We start from the raw sequence: 19,607 nt of genomic DNA on the forward strand, positions 1-19,607 counted from the left end.
ATCAGAATTAAAAGCTAAAAGTGAAAAGATAAGATTGCTTATGGGGAGAAACAAACCTTTTCTGAATGTCGGAAGTGTCTCCAGAAACCGAGATACATTCTCTTGGTCGTTTTCTCAGGGTAGCAGGCAACAGTTTTTATATAAATCTTCAAGTTGCGCTCCAGAAGCTGGTTGACCTCTCCATAATCATAGTCATCATATCTTAGCCAAAAAGAGAAACAAAGTGTATGAAAATTGAACAGCTTTTGAGTTAGAACATTCTTCTTAAATTACACAGCAACATACCTTATGCCAAAGACACAGTGAATGTAATTCCAAATGGCTCGTCGCAACATGGAGGTGTCAACATCACAGTGCATGGCCATGGTGTTATAGGTTAAATTGTACACAACCTGAAACTTCTCATCCAAGAGCTGTCCGACCTCAGGGTACAGCCGGTTAATCAGAGAGTAGCCATGGTCTTCCCATGAGTAATCCTGTCAGGATATACATAACATGTGAATACAGATCAGAAAAAAAATTGGATAAAATAATTAAGAGTCTCAAAGATCCCAGAGATACTTTTATAACCAACAATATTTTTTAGCTGACCCCAACCCCCACACATCCCCTGGAGATGCTGCTTGTGATAGAGAGAGAGCGGAGGAAAGAACAAAAATCAACACAAGTCAGAACTTCCTCTGGACAGGGAGCAAAACACTAGTTAGTTAGTTAATTTGTTGAGTCAAGAGAAGTTAATTGTAGTCTTTTTATTAAAAAGATGATTTAGTTACAGGATGCAGCCAGCCTTTATTGCCCATCCCTCATCACCCTGGAGAAGGTGGTGGTGGTGAACTGCCAGTCCTTGGGGTGTAGGGACATCCAGAGTGCTGAGAGTTCCAGGGCTCGGACCCAGCGATGGTGAAGGAACAGGGATCTATTCCTAAGCTGCTATTGTTTCCAAGTCTGGATGGTGTGTAGTTTGGAGGGGAAATTATAGCTACTGGAGTTCCCATGTATATATGGCCTTATCCTTCTAGCTCATAGAGGACTTGGGTTTGGAGGATTCCATCAAGACAGCTTTGACAAGTTACTGCAAGTTATCTGGACGTTACACACTGCTGCCACTGAACATCAGTGGAGGAGAGAGAGAGCGGTGAAGGTCGTGGATGTGGTGCCAATCAAGCAGCTTCTTTTTCCTGGATGATATCAAGCTTTGAGTGTTGTTAGAGGTATATCCATCCAGGCAAGTGGGAGTATTCCATCACTCTCTTAACCGTACCTTGTCAATGATGGACAACAGCAGGGGAGTTACTCTGTGTAAAATTCCTATCTCATCCAATTAGCATAAAACTGAAATCTGATTTGTACACAACTCATTTCAGACCCTGGCTTCATCGTGCTTGCTCTACCAATTCAATTCAACAAGTGAAGAAGGCACAACCTTTAGTGCTAACTAACCAACATTTAGGACCTTTTGTCTCTGTAGTTCAGAATCCTCTCAGAGTTCATCGTTTCTGATGGAACACTGAATTACCTGAGCCCGGAACGTTGGAGGAGTCTGCTCGCCACGCCTGCTAAAATCCTTGTACCCAAAATCTGCATCTTCAACAAAGCATGATAAGTTGGTCAGAGAGAGCGATTCATTATCATCTGCTGGGAGAGGAGAAGTGTTTTATTTTCCTGAATACAAGGAAAATTCTCGCTTATTTGTTTGAATCAGAGCAGCAAGCTGGGTGATTAACCTGTAGGCGCAACCAGCAAACTTTCCCTCTTCTCCTTTTCAAATCGCGTTGCCATCTCCTCCTGGCTCGCTTCCTCATCCTGTCTGCCTTCCTGCAGCAGTCTCATTTTCTCTATTAGAATCTCCAGCTCGTGTAAATCATCTCTACTCTGAAACACATTCAGGAAAATGTTTATGTGAGATGAAAGCCCATTCCAAAAATAAGTTCAGGTACTATTTGCTGTAAATTCACCCCCGATTCTTAATGAAGAAATGCTAATACAGAAACAGGGTTGCTGCAATTATTCCACACAACAGTTCAACGCAATACACAGATAAATATATAGATCGACAGAAATAAAACTTCTCATTCACAAGATTAAAAGTATTGTCAATGCATTGCTTGCTGTATAGCTATTCATAAATTACACATTAAAAGGAGAAAACCTCTGTACTTACCGCACCACCATTAACAGTCTCTTCTGAGCCACTGTTACTAGCACTGTCGGAGTCACAACTTTGTGGAGAGGGAGATCTGAAGGTGAAGCCACCATCCTGGTCCAACTCTGGCCTGATCCCACAGCCTAGAACGAAGGATGCCAGGGAATGGTAATGCGTGAGGAGGACGACAGCATGGATGAGTTCGGCGAGTGACCAGCTACTTTCGCCAGTCTTCAGCAGGTTCTTCAAGAAACAAAAAAAAAACCGGAAGATAACAAATTAAACATCCAGAAGTTATCAAGTCACAAAGTTGCCATAGTCCCAGAGGACCATAGGGCTGCTCTCTCATTAGGGAGAGACAACCGGTGCTAGTTTAACCTGGAAGTCACCACCTCAGATGAGGGGAGAGGTGGAGAAAGACAGTCCTTCAATGATAACCTCTGCTGGTGCAGGAAAAGAATACTGCTGACATCAATCTGTACTGTGTACCAGCTGTTCAGCAAACTCAGCTGTCAACCCCAAGTCACAATAATGGCATGCTGTTGTGTAAAAGTGGAGGGGGAACCAAAATGAACCGTGTATGTTCCAATGTGGTGAAGTGTAAAATAATGCTCACATATTTAGTGCAGACAAAAACAAACTTACTAAAGAAGGGCCAGGCTATTCAGCCCCTTCAAGCCTGCTCCACCATTCTGAGGCATCACGGCTGATCTGATTGCGGCCTCCACTTTCTCGTCTATCTCAAAACCAGCAACTCCCCCGTTACTCAAGGGCTTACTTGTTGACAATTGTTAGTATACAAACGAATATCTCCACTGCTCTGAAGACTATTGTTCCAAAGACTCCCCTATCAATATTGCACATTTCAGTAAAACCCTGTCATTTTTCTAAACTCCAGAGGGGACAGGCCAACTTCTCCTCATAATGCAACACAAGGGCATCAACGCAGTGAATGCCCTCATGTGTCTGATGCGTTTACAATTTTCATTAAATAAAGAGACTAAGACTGTATACCATACTTCAGACATGGTCTCATCAACACCTTGTAAAGTCATCTCTTACTTTCTACTCCAATTTCCTCCCAATAAACAGCAACATATTTTTGCCCTTCCTAATCATTGCTGCATGTGAATACTAACTTTTTGAGATTCCTGTATGAGGACACCTAAAATCACTCGATCTCCATTGAAATAATCTGCTTTACCACTCTTAGAGAGAAGCTCAGTATTCCATACCAAAAAGTCAACTAAAAGCAAGACAGTTCAATAACGTGTCCCCATAACAAGCAAACACTTCAGTCTCTCAAATGAGATCACAGTGAAAATTCAAACAAATGGCAAACTTAATCAATACTATACATGCTAATTACTGAGCTCCAACAATTTAAGTAGCTTCTGGTTCAAAAGGTGATGTCCTTCCTCTGGCCCAGGAGGCCTACGTTCAGAGGCCTATATTCGAATTCCACTCTCCACAGTAGTGTTTAATCATCTCTGAACAGAGTGATTAGAAAATATCTAGAATGGAGTAACGAGGGTCCTTGTGGCACAGCAATAGTTCGCCTACCTTAGGGCCAGAAGCTCCTAGTTCAAGTCCAATTTGCACCAGATGAGCATCACAGTGCTGTCGATTGCTGTTTAAAAACCCAACTGATTATTAATACCCTTTAGGGGTGGAAACTACCATTTTTACCTTGTCTGGTCTAAGAGCCTAGACCCCACAGCAACATGGCTGACTTTTAAATGCCTTCTGGGTAATAAGTGTCCACACCCCATAAATGAGATATCTTTTAAAAAAGTAACAGGTCCAAGCAGGTTGATTAAAATAACTACAATATTATGGTCAGATTGCAGGCTGAACTTCTCTTTTGTTTGGGGTCTTGTGGTTCAGCAATAGTGTCCCCATCTCTGAGCCAGGAGGCCCAGGTTCAGATCCCACTTGCTCCAGAGGTGTGTAACAATCTCTGAACAGGATAATTGGAAAGTCTTTATAAATAAAAGTTATCTTTGATGCAGAGTAAATATGAGCATTTTACTTAATTTTATATTAGTCATGATCAAATTCGTTCCAATTTACCTCTATATGTTCTTTGGTGATCAGCCATGGTCGATGTGCTAGAATTTTGTTGATTTCATTGAGATTCCTCATTTTCTGAGGTACAAAGTTGAGGCCATTTAGCCACTCGGGATTTCCACCAACGTGAAGAAACTCACTGATATGGAGGCTGACAAGGTAGGAACACTGATGCCGTGCAGCAGCCTGAAAGACAGATATACGATCAGAACTGACTTTATTCTGATTTTACTCATTCGCAGAAGAGATCAGAAAAATTCTGCCGATGTTTCACAAACTATTGTGAAGTGTTTCTCAAAATTGTGCATTGAACCATAGCAAACAGGCAGCCTAAAGCTCAAAACTTCTTTGAAAACAAAATGTTAAAATGTTGGTCTCGTGCATGCTCGCTCTACATTCATGAATACTTTCAAACTATGATTCCACCTACTGAACCTTGCAATACACTCAGAGATAATGGGAACTGCAGATGCTGGAGAATCCAAGATAATAAAATGTGAGGCTGGATGAACACTGCAGGCCAAGCAACATCTCAGGAGCAGAAAAGCTGACGTTTTGGGCCTAGACCCTTCAGAGAGGGGGATGGGGAGAGGGTTCTGAAATAAATAGGGAGAGAGGGGGAGGCGGACCGAAGATGGAGAGAAAAGAAGATAGGTGGAGAGGAGAGGAGAGTATAGGTGGGGACATAGGGAGGGGTCAGTCCAGGGAAGACAGACAGGTCAAGGAGGCGGGATGGCCGACTCCCACGGCTACCAAGAATACACCTCCTCCCACCCACGCACCCACCTGCAAAAATTCCATTCCCTATTCCCAATTCCTTTGCCTCCGCTGCAGCTGCTCCCAGGATGAGGCATTTCACTCCCGCACATCCCTAATGACCATGTCCTTCAAGGACCCCAACTCTACCCCACCCACCACCCCCCCTCCCCACCACACCCCCCAACCCGCAGCGGTCGAGAACACCCTTGACCGCGTCTCCCGCAACACATCCCTCACACCCTACACCCACAACAACTGCCCTAAGAGGAATCCCCCCTCGTTCTCACACACCACCCCACCAACCTCCGGATACGACACACCATCCTCCGACACCTACGGCATCTACCATCTGACCCCACCACCCAAGACATTTTTCCATCCCCACCACTGTCTGCTTTCCGGAGAGACCACTCTCTCCGTGACTCCCTTGTTCGCTCCACACTCCCTCCAACCCCACCACACCCAGCACCTTCCCCTGCAACCGCAGGAAATGCTACACTTACCCCCACACCTGCTCCCTCACCCCCATCCCAGGCCCCAAGACGACTTTCCATATTAAGCAGAGCTTCACCTGCACATCTGCCAATGTGGTATACTGTATCCATTGTAATCGGTGTGGCTTCCTCTACATTGGGGAAACCAAGCGGAGGCTTGGGGACCGCTTTGAAGAACACCTCCACTCGGTTCGCAATAAACAACCGCACCTCTCAGTCGCAAACCATTTTAACTCAGAAGAGCCATGAGGAGACATGAGAAGTTGTTGGCGGATAGGATCAGGGTAAACCCTAAGGCTTTCTATAGATATTTAAGGAATAAAAGAATGACGAAAGTAAGATTAGGACCAATCAAGGATAGTAGTGGTAAGTTGTGTGTGGAGTCAGAGGGGATAGGGGTAGCACTAAATGAATATTTTTCAACAGTATTCACTCTAGAAAACGACAATGTTGTTGAGGAGAATACAGAGATACAGGCTACTAGACTAGGTGGGATTGAGGTTCACAAGGAAGAGGTATTAGAAATCCTACAGAGGGTGAAGATAGATAAGTCCCCTGGGCCGGATGGGATTTATCCTAGGATCCTCTGGGAAGCCAGCGAGGAGATTGCGGAGCCTTTGGCATTGATCTTTAACTCGTCATTGTCTACAGGAATAGTGCTAGATGACTGGAGGATAGCAAATGTGGTTCCCCTGTTCAAGAAGGGGAGTAGAGACAACCCTGGTAATTATAGACTAGTGAGCCTTACCCTCAGTCATTGGTAAAGAGTTGGAAAAGGTTATAAGGGATAGGATTTATAATCGTCTAGAAAAGAATAAATTGATTAGGGATAGTCAGCACGGTTTTGTGAAGGGACGGTCGTGCCTCACAAACCTTATTGAGTTCTTTGAGAAGGTGACCAAACAGGTAGATGAGAGTAAACCAGTTGATGTGGTGTATGTGGATTTCAGCAAGGCGTTCGATAAGGTTCTCCACAGTAGGCTATTGTACAAAATGCGGAGGAATGGAATTGTGGGAGATATAGCAGTTTGGATTGGAAATTGGCTTGCTGAAAGAAGACGGAGGGTGGTCATTGATGGGAAATGTTCATCCTGGAGACCAGTTACTAGTGGTGTACTGCAAGGGTCGGTGTTGGGTCCACTGCTGTTTGTCATTTTTATAAATGACCTGGGTGAGGGTGTAGAAGGATGGGTTAGTAAATTCGCAGACGACACTAAGGTCGGTGGAGTTGTGGATAGTGACGAAGGATGCTGTAGGTTGCAGAGAGACAGAGATAAGCTGCAGAGCTGGGCTGAGAGGTGGCAAATGGAGTTTAATGCAGACAAGTGTGAGGTGATGCACTTTGGTAGGAGTAAGCGGAAGGCAAAGTACTGGGCTAATGGTAAGATTCTTAGCAGTGTAGATGAGCAGAGAGATCTCGGTGTCCATGTACACAGATCCTTGAAAGTTGCCACCCAGGTTGACAGGGCTGTTAAGAAGGCATAGACTGTTTTAGCTTTTATTAATAGAGGGATCGAGTTCCGGAACCAAGAGGTTATGGTGAAGCTGTACAAAACTCTGGTGCGGCCGCACTTGGAGTATTGTGTACAGTTCTGGTCACCGCATTATAAGGAGGATATGGAAGCTTTGGAAAGGGTGCAAAGGAGATTTACGGGGATGTTGCCTGGTATGGAGGGAAGGTCTTACGAGGAAAGGCTGTGGGACTTGAGGCTGTTTTCATTAGAGAGAAGATTGAGAGGTGACTTAATTGAAACATATGAAATAATCAGAGGGTTAGATAGGGTGGATAGGGAGAGCCTTTTTCCTAGGATGGTGACGGCAAGCACGAGGGGGCATAGCTTTAAATTGAGGGGTGAAAGATATAGGACAGATGTCAGAGGTGGTTTCTTTACTCAAAGTAGTAAGGGAATGGAACGCTTTGCCTGCAACGGTAGTAGATTTGCCAACTTTAGGTACATTTAAGTTGTAATTGGATAAGCATATGGACTTACATGGAATACAGTAGTTTAGATGGGCTTCAGATCGGTATGACAGGTCGGCACAACATCGAGGGCTGAAGGGCCTGTACTGTGCTGTAATGTTCTATGTTCTATGTTCCTGCTGTGCCACAATGATGGCAGGAACAGGAACAGCAACTCATTCCACTTGGGAACCCTGCAGCCCAATGGTATCAATGTGGACTTCACAAGCTTCAAAATCTCCCCTTCCCCCACTGCATCCCAAAACCAGCCCAGCTTGTCCCCGCCTCTCTAACCTATTGCCTCCTCAAGCCACACCTCCATTTCCGACCTACTAACCACATCCTGCCTCCTTGCCCTGTCCGTCCTGCCTGGGCTGACCTATCCCCTCCCTACCTATACTCTCCTCTCCACCTATCTTCTTTTCTCTCGATCTTCAGTCCGCCTCCCCCTATTTATTTCAGAACAAGGGTGGCAACTTTCAAGGATCTGTGTACATGGACACTGAGATCTCTCTGCTCATCTACACTGCAAAGAATCTTACCATTAGCCCAGTACTTTGCCTTCCGGGTACTCCTACCAAAGTGCATCACCTCACCCTTGTCTACATTAAACTCCATTTGCCATCCCCCTCTCTGATGAAGGGTCTAGGCCCGAAACGTCAGCTTTTGTGCTCCCAAGATGCTGTTCAGCCTGCTGTGTTCGTCCAGCTTCACACTCTTATCTTGCAATACACTCAACTTCCTTCATGCTGCCCTCAATAACCCAGACAAGTCTTTATTACACCAGAAAAAAAACTACATACCATTGCTTGAAATAGACAACTCGAGTTCTGAAGCGTCTCATTGAATTCAAATGTTAACTGTTTATCTCACCACATTTGCTGCCAGACTTGCCCAGTTTTTCCAGCATTTTGTTTTTAAATACAGATTTTTATCATCTGCAGCATTTCGTTGTAAAACATATGCGTCATGCTATGAGCAGTCAGCTGCTGAAGCACTGGGAGAGGGAGAAATAGGAAACTTTATGAAATTCCCAAGAACTAGATTAGTTTGATCTTTGCCACTTGCAAATTCAGTGCTGTTCCAGCAACTTTATTCAGTTTCCTTTAAGGAATTACAAAGTCCCAAAAGCACTACAAAAGGAACTTACCATTACTGCAATGTAATGTCTATAGTGATAGGGTAAAGGGCCGTCCATCTGTAAAAGATAGTACTGTGTTTTCCAAAAGCTCTCAAGGTACTGAGGGTGTAAGCCCATCACCATGGTAACATTATCTACACGACCAGTGGAGACAAAAGCTTCAATAAAGATCTGCCTCTCAGCATCTTCTAGATCTTTCTGCAGAATCTGTAAAGAAAAGAAATTTTAGATAAACTATCAAATGATCATCTTTACCAATCCTAAACATCCCCTTTAATAGGCACTTAATGTTAAAACTTCACATTCTGAGATTCAGTTAAAGTCACCATCAGCCCAGAGGACCACAGGTCCTCTCTCTCACAAGACGACTGGTGATAGTTTAGCCCGAGGGAAACCGTGCCTCAAGCGAGGGGAGAGTTCTTCATGTCCTCCTCAGCTGGAATGGGAAGCGAACCCACACTCCTAGCATTATTCTGCATTCCATATACTCAGTAGACAGGCAAAAGACTATTTTCATGTATTTCCAACCAAACTGAGTTTAGGAGAAGTGATCCCATAATAATGGGGGGAGTTTTAAATCAAAAGCTGTTCCTGGAAAATGATGCTTTCAATTTCAGAGTTTTCTGACAGATACGTTGCAGCAAAACTCAAAGATGTTCTGAACAAGGTATCTGGTTAAATGACTGCATTGGTTTGAGTGTAAAGTAGTCAGATTCTTTGAACAATAAATCGGACATATAACAACAGCCTCTGACTTTGAGAAACTGACCCCAATATCCCTGACTCAGAGTGTTCAGGTTTTTTTTTGCTTTGGTTTTCAACAATGTCAGCAGCTGGATATTTGAAACTTACTTTTAAAATTCACATGGGCACTTTTAAACAATTCATTCTCAGGATGAGGGCACTGCTGGCTAAACCAGCATTTTATGCTCATTCTTAATTGCCCTGAGGGCAGATCAGAGACAGCCACATTGCTGTGGGTCTGGAGTCACATGTAGGCCAGACCAGGTAAGAATGGTAGTTTCCTTCCCTAAAGGACATTAGTGAACCAGATGGGTTTTTCCGACAATCCACAATGACTTCACGGTCATCTTTTAAATCTTAATTCCAGATTTTTGTTTTTATATTTTGATTTCAATTTCCATCATATGCTGTGGCATGATTCAAATCTGGGTTCCTAGGACATTAGCTGGGTCTCAGGATTAACAGCCCAGCAACTATCACTAGGTCACCCCTATAATCTGGAGAGGCGCGTTGGCCAGTCTTGGTAATGGTGGCAGTTACTTTTTAACCTTTCAGTGAACGGGATAGATTTTTTCCTGACAATCATTATCAGATTGTTAATTCCAGATAATTTCTGCCATAGCAGGATGTGAAACTGGATCCTGTGGCTTCTGGACAAATAGTCTAGCTGGTAAGTGTTGTGAGCAAAGCATACATTTACAATTTCCTGAAAGTAGTTCAAATTGAGCTAGCTTACTTCTAGGTGAGCCACAGATATAATGGTTTGCTAGTAAAAAGCCAACTGTAAAACCTAGATGATTATGAACAGCTTTAAAATTCCATAAACCTCTATTTTACTAGCCCTGTCCTAAACCACACCATATCCTATTCGTGGAGCACTTGTGCTCACTGACCTGTAATGCCTCTGAGTTAAGTAAGGCCTCAATTTAAAAATTCTTATTCCGATTTCAAATCTCCTCACAGCCTTGTCCCTCCCTTTTTCTAAACATTTCAGCACAATTTGAAGAATGCAGGAGCATCTCTGATTTTAAAACTGCTCCACTGTCAGCAATTGTGCATTCAGCTGACTGATCCCCAAGCTCCTTAAACCACTCTGATGACAGTACAAAGAATAAGCATGCTGCATCAGCAAACTCCCAGAAACAAACCTGAAACATAGCACTTCAGAACCGGAAACAGATCTTAAGATAGTACGTTTCCTCAGGCTGTCATTCCTTCAGTTCAAATCACATCCACAGGGTTTAAGTTTTGCTGTCAATATCCATGATGATTCACTTCAAAAGTAACACTATGCTCCCACTACCCTCGTCTTTAAAGACTCCAGCGAGGAAAATAAATTATTGCAGATAGGCTGCTCGCCATCAGTTCAGAGTTTACACATCTACTTAAGAACAGCTAGACAGGGTAGATGCAGATGTGATGACTCGCTCAGGCTAGTGAGTCTAGAACCAGGGGCTACCATTTAAAAGTAAGGGAACATCATTTCTGACCGAGAGTAGAATTTTCTGTTTTACTCATAAGGTGGTAAATCTTGTAAATTCTCAATTGACAGAGGGCTGTGGGAGCCCAGACTTCAAGTATCTTTAAATTGAGGTTGATGGATTTCAGATTCCCAACATCAAAAGAGTCATGTGGGTAAAAGGCACTAAGTGTTCAATCAACCATGATCACACTGAATGACACGCAGACTTGATGGGCTGAATGGCCTACTCCTGTTATTATGTTCTAGTGGGAACAGATCTAGGAACATTGCAGAGGGTGGAAACACAGAAGTAAAGCAAAGTTTTCTGATCATATTTATTTTTCTTAAAACTAGGCACAACTGAACTCCATGTGAGACTGTGTCCACATGACATGCAGATATGAAAATAAGGAACAACTCGCTACCAGTAAACAACTTCCCAGCTGATGTAATCTAAGGCTCAGATTAGATCACTTGTTTACTCAAATTGCTGTACTGCCTTACACACGTTAGATCATGGGTTTTCTGATCAATTTGTAGAATTAAGAAAAGGGAACAAAACGACCTTGCATCAGTTATTGATTCTGCAACAAGGCTCACAACGAGAAACTCAGGAGGCAGAGTATAAAGTATGGCTTAAAATGTTTACAGGACATGGCTGAGCTGCTTCGGGTCGGTGTTTAGCCTTTGCAGTTTTTACAAGCTCCAAACAAGGATTCTCCACCATTTTTAAAAGCAAAACCAGCAGCTTACATTGTCTTAAAACGGGCAGCCATTTATTTTGAAACTGAGACGAGCAGAAGTTCTCACTCCGAGCTGGACAGTTTTTGGAACTCTCTTCTTCGAAAGGTGGAGGAAGCAGAATCTTTGAATGCTTTTAATAGCAAAGTCAATAGATTTTTGACAAAGAAAGATGTGTGATGTGAAAGTTATGTGGAGTAGCCAGAAAAAAGGAGTTACAGTACATCAGCCATGATCTCACTGAATACTGCAGGGTTGAGGAGACCTATTCCTGCTCCTAAAGTAGATGTGGGTATATTTACATAAATCACATGCACCATGACAATAGTTTCACGGAGCTCCTCCACCCAAACCAGCTAGATTTCAATTCCCACACCCTTCCCTAACCCGCTCACAATCCTCCAACCCAATTCTGGTCACCTTTAAAAGGAAAGAGTTCAAACCACTTTCTGAACAGCAGACTATGACACTCATTCCTGTACATCTCCAAATGAGGCAATGAATTTCCTTTCAAAGCTAAATACAGTTACGTAAAGACTGGTGTTATCTGAAAACCAACTTCTTTATTGACCATTCCTCACTTTGAGCAGGTTGCAGTAATGTAGGAAAGTGACAGCGCTATGAAAGGACGATAAAATCCAAGCTGAGAAGTTAATTAATATCTGCAACTACAGGGCCATTATCCTAAAGTGCTTGGCAATCTGATCCAGGGATGGGTTTGCAGAACTGACAGTCCCGTCCTGGGACCTGGCTCTATTTTGGTGTTCAACAATAAACAATGTTTCTTTCTAGTCAGGTTTCCTGAGTTAACATACATATCATGTGCTTTTCCTGCGTGTTCCAGTCACCAAAATTGAGGCATTTTGATTGGAGTTACCACATTCTAAATTATTTTAAAAAGTGGGAGTTTCTGAAATCCAACCTGGTCTCAGTGCTGAGACTGCTGGAATGATGACAGAGTGTACTTGCACTGTCAAATACTTTCACAATCCACTCCAAACAGATACGAAGCCGTCACCCACCGCAGAAACACCATCACATAAAAGCGCTTTTAAAATGCAGTAGCTTAATATCTTTGTGACAAGGTGTCACACGGGAGGCTGCTAAAAACAAAAACACAAGCCTATGGTCTTCTGAGCAATGTACTGGCTAGAGGATTGGCTGATGGGCAGAAGACAGACAATAGGGACAAAGAGGTCTTTTCCAATATGGTGGCTGTTATCTAGTGGAGTTCTACAGAGGTCCGTGTTAGGACTGCAATTATTCATGTTGGGCTTCAACTATCCGGTCAAAGGAACCAAGGTCATTATCACTTACAAACATGGAAACAGACAGATAGGTGGAGGGGGAGGTAGTGTTCAGGAAGTGCAGAGGCTGCAGAAAGACTTGGACAGGCTAGGAGAGTGGGCAAAGAAGGGGCAGGTGGAATACAATGTGGGAAAGAGAGATGTTATATATTTTGAAAGAATAGAGGCATTGGCTATATTTTCTAAATGGAGAAAGGCTTTGGAAATCTGAAGCACAAAGGGACTTTGGGGTCCTAGTTCTGGATCCTCTTAAGGTTCAGTTGGCAGTTAGGAAGATAAATGCGATGTTAGCATTCATTTCAAAAGGGCCAGAATACAACAGCAGGGATGTACTGCTGAGATTGTAAAAGGCTCTGATCAGACTGCATTTGGAATATTGAGATCAGTTTTGGGCCCTGAATCTAAGGAAGGATGTGCCAGCATAAGAGAAATGCCAGACGGAAGACTCCACTAAACAAGAGAGAGATGTTTACTTCAGGGGATGAAGTTTGGTATAGGAACCACAGGAATGGCCCTGCACAGGGAAGAGGCATGGTTGACATCAGGGCAGGTCCAATAACATATAAAGTTACTGCAAGCGCACGAACCATTTGAAAGCTGCAAAAGTGTAATCAGTGGAAGAGCAAAACATGCCTGGTTCCTCAACTGCCTTTCAGTCTATCAACCATGATCGAATGATGGAGCAGACTCGATGGGCCGAATAGCCTACTTCTGCTCCTGTATCTCATGATGTGTCTGAAAGTGGGGAGCAAGTAGATGGCTCTTGTTTACAAACCAGACATTTGGTCAGGCAGTCAGTGTCTTGGCTGATATCTACGTAGAGTTGAATGCTCAACATTGCTGGAACCATGCTCCTGATATACGTGGCAACACTATTGTTCAGGCTGTCCAACTGTCAGGCTCCAAAATACAAAAACATTAAACCTGCCAGTAGAACTGGTTCATGATGACAGCGCTGCAGTTATATTGGCAGGGATGTGTGGTCACATAGATAACAAGATTGCATCATACAGGAACACCTAAAACATTGTAAACAATTCAGGGATGGAACCACTTATTTCTGAACAAATGATCTGACAGTGATATTTAATGAGGGATAAGCTTATGGGGTCTAGAGTGCATTACCAGAGTTAATGATAAAATCAACAGTCATGTCAACATTTAAAGGTCGACTAGCTAAATGTCTGTGGGAAAAAGGAATCAAATATGAGGAAGATGAAAGACACAAAGGATTACAGCTACAGTTCAGCATGGATGGGTTGGACAGACATTTGTATGATGCAATTTCTATGTAACACAGACAAATCCTGAATAACTCAGAATGGAGGTGAAATAAATTTAGTTTGGAAATGAAGCTCTAAAATTAAGCCTGTTAAATCTGGAGTCTTCTTCACTGATCTGCAGCCAATGCTCATAAAACAAGTGTGGTTTATAAAAACAAAAGCAGAATAATCTTGATTCAATCCAAGAATTACACAGTTTTGATACAGAAAAGGAACATTGCAGCAGTAAGCACACACAATTAAATCAACAATGACTGAAATTCAAGAAGAGACTGTACCTCTTTGACTGGAATGAAGGCACTTGGACCCTGTCCTAATGGGCGAGGTATTTTTACCCTGCGATCCTAAGAAAAGTACAAGAAAGGCACAGTCAAAGCCTGTATGACATCACTTGTTTTAAAAGCAATCAAAAACCTTTTACATTTCAATTACTTAGAATATTTCACATTTTATCAGAAGCTGGGCTTGAACCACGCACTTTCACGTGGAGTGGAGAATAAAAGATTACAGTACAGACTCACTGGAACTTGTTCACTTGTCTTTTACATCATAAACACATTTGAACAAACACTTACAACTACACTCACCATCAGCAGGTACCAGTCATAGCTCAGGAAGAAGGGCACAGACTGAAGCACACAGTATTCCATTAGATCCTGCCAACCGTTCAAAGGTGTGGAATTCTCTTGTATCAAACAATTCACTGACCTATTCCAAATACATGCAGTCTTCCGGTTTCTGAATTACTCAGAATTCCTCACTGATGTCACACCCATACTAATTGCAAAACCAATTAAAACATGCCTCTGTGCTCTGCCACAGAATCCATCAGTTATGTGTCCCACAGAAAAAGTTTTAAAAACTAGGGAATTGAACACTGGTATAAAATTCAGTGTTTAGAGATATCCAATCCGATTTTGCTCTCATTTGGTCAGGCTATAAAATAAGTTCAACACAGTGGTTTCTCGGTTAGGGAAATAGAATACTTGATACTTAGCTAGGAAGGTCAGGGCTTAGTTCCCACTTATGTGTGAGCTTAACTGCAGAATGAGATCAAGTTGACAAACAGAAATTGCTGCACAACTTGAGAATTAGATGGAGCCTTGTTCCTTAGGAAAGCAGCAGCCCAGATCATTTCTGATGTCATCCTTGTGTCCTACTGGGAAATGCAGGTAGAGTTTGATCAGCAAGATGAGCCAGTTGGGCAAAGCTTCCAGCAGGAAATTGATGCCCACCATAATGAGGGCAAACTATCCTACTGCAGGAAACAACCTGCATCCTGGTTACCAGTTGTTAAACACAGTCTTATAATCACAGCCACTTGCAACTTGCAAGTGGAAGACATCATCGGGTACGGAGTGGATCACAGGTGGTGAATGCAGGAATGCTCACTTCAAACCCACTTCAAACCCAAAGTAAATGAGTGGTGGAGCTCTCATTCACCTACAAACATTCCTGATGGTGTGTCAAAAGCACTTCAAGCAGAGCTGAAATAACCACAGCAAGGCAACAGAATAATATGAAACGAGAAAGAAAGAATTTATACCGATGAACATTAAAGATGGAGAGAATTTGCCATTTGAAATACAATTACATTCATGAAAGCAGAAAACAAGGACAAATCATGATATCAAGAAAGCTCACCAGGAGGGGCTGTTTCTAATTTGACTACAGTACTCACCTCTTCGCAGTAACTACTCCACGTAGGAGCCAGAAGACCATAAGACAGAGGAGTGGAAGTAAGGCCATTCGGCCCATCGAGTCTACTCCACCATTTAATCATGGCTGATGGGCATTTCAACTCCACTTCCCTGCACTCTCCCCATAGCCCTTGATTCCTTGTGAGATCAAGAACTTATCGATCTCTGCCTTGAAAACATTTAACGTCCCGGCCTCCACTGCGCACCATGGCAATGAATTCCACAGGCCCACCACTCTCTGGCTACAGAAATATCGTCCCATTTCAGTTTTAAATTTACCCCCTCTAATTCTAAGGCTGTGCCCACGGTCCTAGTCTCCCCACCTAACGGAAACAACTTCCCAGCATCCATCCTTTATAAGCCATGCATTATTTTCTAAGTTTCTATTAGATCTCCCCTCAACCTTCTAAACTCTAATGAATACAATCCCAGGATCGTCAGCTGTTCATCGTACATTGAACCTACCGTTCTAGGGATCATCCGTATGAATCTCCGCTGGGCACACTCCAGGGCCAGTATGTCCTTCCTGAGGTGTGAGGCCCAAAATTGGACACAGTATTCTAAATGGGGCCTAACTAGAGCTTTATAAAGCCTCAGAAGCACATCACTGCTTTTATATTCCAACCCTCTTGAGATAAATGACACCATTACATTCGCTTTCTTAATCACGGACTCTACTTGCAAGTTAACCTTTAGAGAATCCTGCACCAACACTCCCAGATCCCTTTGTACCTCTGCTTTATGAATTTTCTCACCGTTTAGAAAAAAGTCCATGCCTGTATTCTTTTCTCCAAAGTGCAAAACCTCGCACCTGCTCATGTTGAATTTCATCAGCCATTTCGTGGACCACTGAACCCTGCGGGACACCAATTGTCACCGGTTGCCATTCGGAAGAGGAGCCTTTTATCCCAACTCCCTGCCTTCTGTCAGGCAGCCAATCCTCAATCCAAGCCAGTAGTTCACCTCGAACACCATGGGCCCTCACCTTACTCAGCAGCCTCCAATGAGGCACCTTATCAAACGCCTTTTGGAAGTCTAGATAGATGACATCCACTGGGTTTCCTGGTCTAACCCACTTGTTACCTCTTCAAAAGAGTTCTAACAGGTTTGTCAGGCATGACCTCCCCTTACTAAATCAATGCTGACCTGTTCTAAGCCGACCCTGTACCTCCAAGAATTTAGAAATCTCAGCCCCAAGGAGATGTGTAGCAGGAATTATAGGAGCAACTCAGAGCACTTTTCAACTTCAGAGTCACTCACCCAACTCCTCCAACAGAGGAACTGCAGTAAGATTTGAAGTTCAAATCTATTCATTCTGAATGCTGAGCTTTAAAGTCTGTTTTAATGTGATGGAGGAATGACGTGTCACCCCAAAGCTCTGAATTGACATTTCTGTCTGACAGATCAGTGGCTTTTTTAATTTGGTATCAGTTTGGGCAAACGAAAATCAATCATTCAGATTACACACATTCATCCTCCTTCGTATCAGGAAAATGAAAACAGTTGCTTTCCCACCACCTTTATTCAGAACATTTCTTCTAGTGGGAAGGCAAAAACACTTGCTGAAACTGCACAAATAAATTTACTCAACAGTAGACTCTAATCATCAGTAAGGGCGCAGGGTAGTCAAAACACAAAGCTCTGTAACTGTATGGTGGGCAGAAACCAAACTCTGTTTCCATCTTCCCTTAGAGAGAGTTTGGAAGGTGACCACACAACCTAGAAAAGCAGCAGGTTCTGAGGGAGGACAGTTAGGAGTCAACCACATTGCTGTGCGTCTGGAGTCATGTAAGCCAGACTGGCAGATTTCCTTTCCGAAAGAACATTAGTGAACCTGATTTTTTATGACAATCAACACAGTCGCCTTTAGACAACCTTCTTATGCCCAATTTTTGTTAAATTCAAAGTTCATTATCAGCCAGAGTGGGATTTGAGCACATGCGCTGCGAACGCTGGCCTGGGGTATTGGATTGCTAGCCCAGTGACGTTGCCATCATGTCACAGACCTCCAGAGATTGAAAGTCAAATTCAATGACTGGTGGCTTTTCTGAAGAAGGGTCTAGGCCCGAAACGTCAGCTTTCCTGTTCCTAAGATGCCACTTGGCCTGCTGTGTTCATCCAGCTCTATGCCTTGTTACCTCAATGACTGGTGACTTCTTATGGAATAGAATCACAGAATAGTCACAGCACACCAGGAAGTCAGCGAGTCCACTGTCTCTATGCTAGGTCTCTGCAAAAGCAATTCACCTACAGCCACTCCACTCTCCCACAAATCTGTTACTTGCAGATCCAATTCCCTGTCAAAAGGGAGGACCAAACTTGTTTGAATCACACTCTCAGGCACCACATTCTGGATCTTAACTACTGTGTGTGTTTTTGCTCACGTCACCATTGCTGTTTTTCTCACCTACCTTAAACAGGTACCTTCTGTTTCCCATTCCTGTCACCAGTTTCTTCCCCTTTACTTTATCTGGGGTCTGCAGGAGTTTTAACACATCTATTCAATGCCAGCTCCTGCTTACAGGCAGCCATTGTTACCTCAATATGGTTGCCAATTTCTCAGGGTTATATCCAATCTTACCCCATTGAAGTTTTCTTCCTTTGCATTGTTTCTTGTTTCTTTTCTTACATCCCACACATTGACATTTTTCAGAAAAACTCTCAACTGCAAGTTTATGAAGACATAACTACTATCATCCAATTAAATCAGAGAGAGAAGGCAAAATGTTCTCTCAGATGGGTCTTCAGAGCTTTCCACCTTAAACGGTGTTGGAAGCAGAGTCCGTGAATAAATTGAATGTAAAGGTGCATAGATTCTTGTTAAGCAAGGTGAAAGGTTATTGGGGTAGGCAGGAATGCAGATTTCAGTTTACAATCAGGTCAGCTATGATCTTATTGAATGACAGGGCTGGTTTGAGGGACTGAATGGACTACTTCATAGAACATTACAGCACAGTACAGGCGCTTTGGCCCTCGATGTTGTCCCGACCTGTCATACCAATCTGAAGCCCATCTAACCTACACTATTCCATGTACGTCCATATGCTTGTCCAATGACGACTTAAAATGTACCCAAAGTTGGCAAATCTACTACCGTTGCAGGCAAACTTCCATTCCCTTACTACTCTCCGAGTAAAGAAACTACCTCTGACATCTGTCCTATATCTTTCACCCCTCAATTTAAAGCTGTGCCCCCTTGTGCTCGCCGTCACCATCCTAGGAAAAAGGCTCTCCCTATCCACCCTATCTGACCCTCTGATTATTTTATATTTGTTTCAATTAAGTCACCTCTCAACCTTCTTCTCTCTAATGAAAACAGCCTCAAGTCCTTCAGCCTTTCCTCATAAGACCTTCCCTCTATACCAGGCAACATCCCCGTAAATCTCCTTTGCACCCTTTCCAAAGCTTCCACATCCTTCTTATAATGCGGTGACCAGAACTGTACACAATACTCCAAGTGCAGCCGCACCAGAGTTTTGTACAGCTTCACCATAACCTCTTGGTTCCGGAACTCGATCCCTCCATTAATAAAAGCTAAAACACTGTATGCCTTCTTAACAGCCCTGTCAACCTGGGTGGAAACTTTCAAGGATCTGTGTACATGGACACCGAGATCCCTCTGCTCATCTACACTGCTAAGAATCTTACCATTAGCCCAGTACTTTGCCTTCCGCTTACTCCTACCAAAGTGCATCACCTCACACTTGTCTGCATTAAACTCCATTTGCCACCTCTCAGCCCAGCTCTGCAGCTTATCTCTGTCTCTCTGCAACCTACAGCATCCTTCGTCACTATCCACAACT

General features: G+C 43.2%; 1 protein-coding gene across 3 annotated transcripts in view; it reads right to left on the reverse strand.

The window, feature by feature from the left end:
* LOC125464981 (sestrin-1-like) overlaps window positions 1-19,607 on the reverse strand; it is a 77,272-nt gene that overhangs the window by 3,284 nt on the left and 54,381 nt on the right. For 2 of the 3 annotated variants that reach the window (XM_048557984.2, XM_048557986.2), the window contains exons 2-9: window positions 14,383-14,448; window positions 8,577-8,774; window positions 4,217-4,399; window positions 2,162-2,386; window positions 1,725-1,872; window positions 1,517-1,635; window positions 286-476; window positions 57-201 (exon numbers count right to left, since the gene is read on the reverse strand). In XM_048557984.2, coding sequence (XP_048413941.1) covers window positions 57-201; window positions 286-476; window positions 1,517-1,635; window positions 1,725-1,872; window positions 2,162-2,386; window positions 4,217-4,399; window positions 8,577-8,774; window positions 14,383-14,448 — 1,275 coding nt within the window. The remainder of the gene's footprint in view (window positions 1-56; window positions 202-285; window positions 477-1,516; window positions 1,636-1,724; window positions 1,873-2,161; window positions 2,387-4,216; window positions 4,400-8,576; window positions 8,775-14,382; window positions 14,449-19,607) is intronic. The other variant, XM_048557985.2, reaches the window with a different exon arrangement.

The sequence above is a fragment of the Stegostoma tigrinum genome, chromosome 24 (genome assembly GCF_030684315.1).
Source record: "Stegostoma tigrinum isolate sSteTig4 chromosome 24, sSteTig4.hap1, whole genome shotgun sequence".
In the NCBI taxonomy this organism is placed as follows: Eukaryota; Metazoa; Chordata; class Chondrichthyes; order Orectolobiformes; family Stegostomatidae; genus Stegostoma; species Stegostoma tigrinum.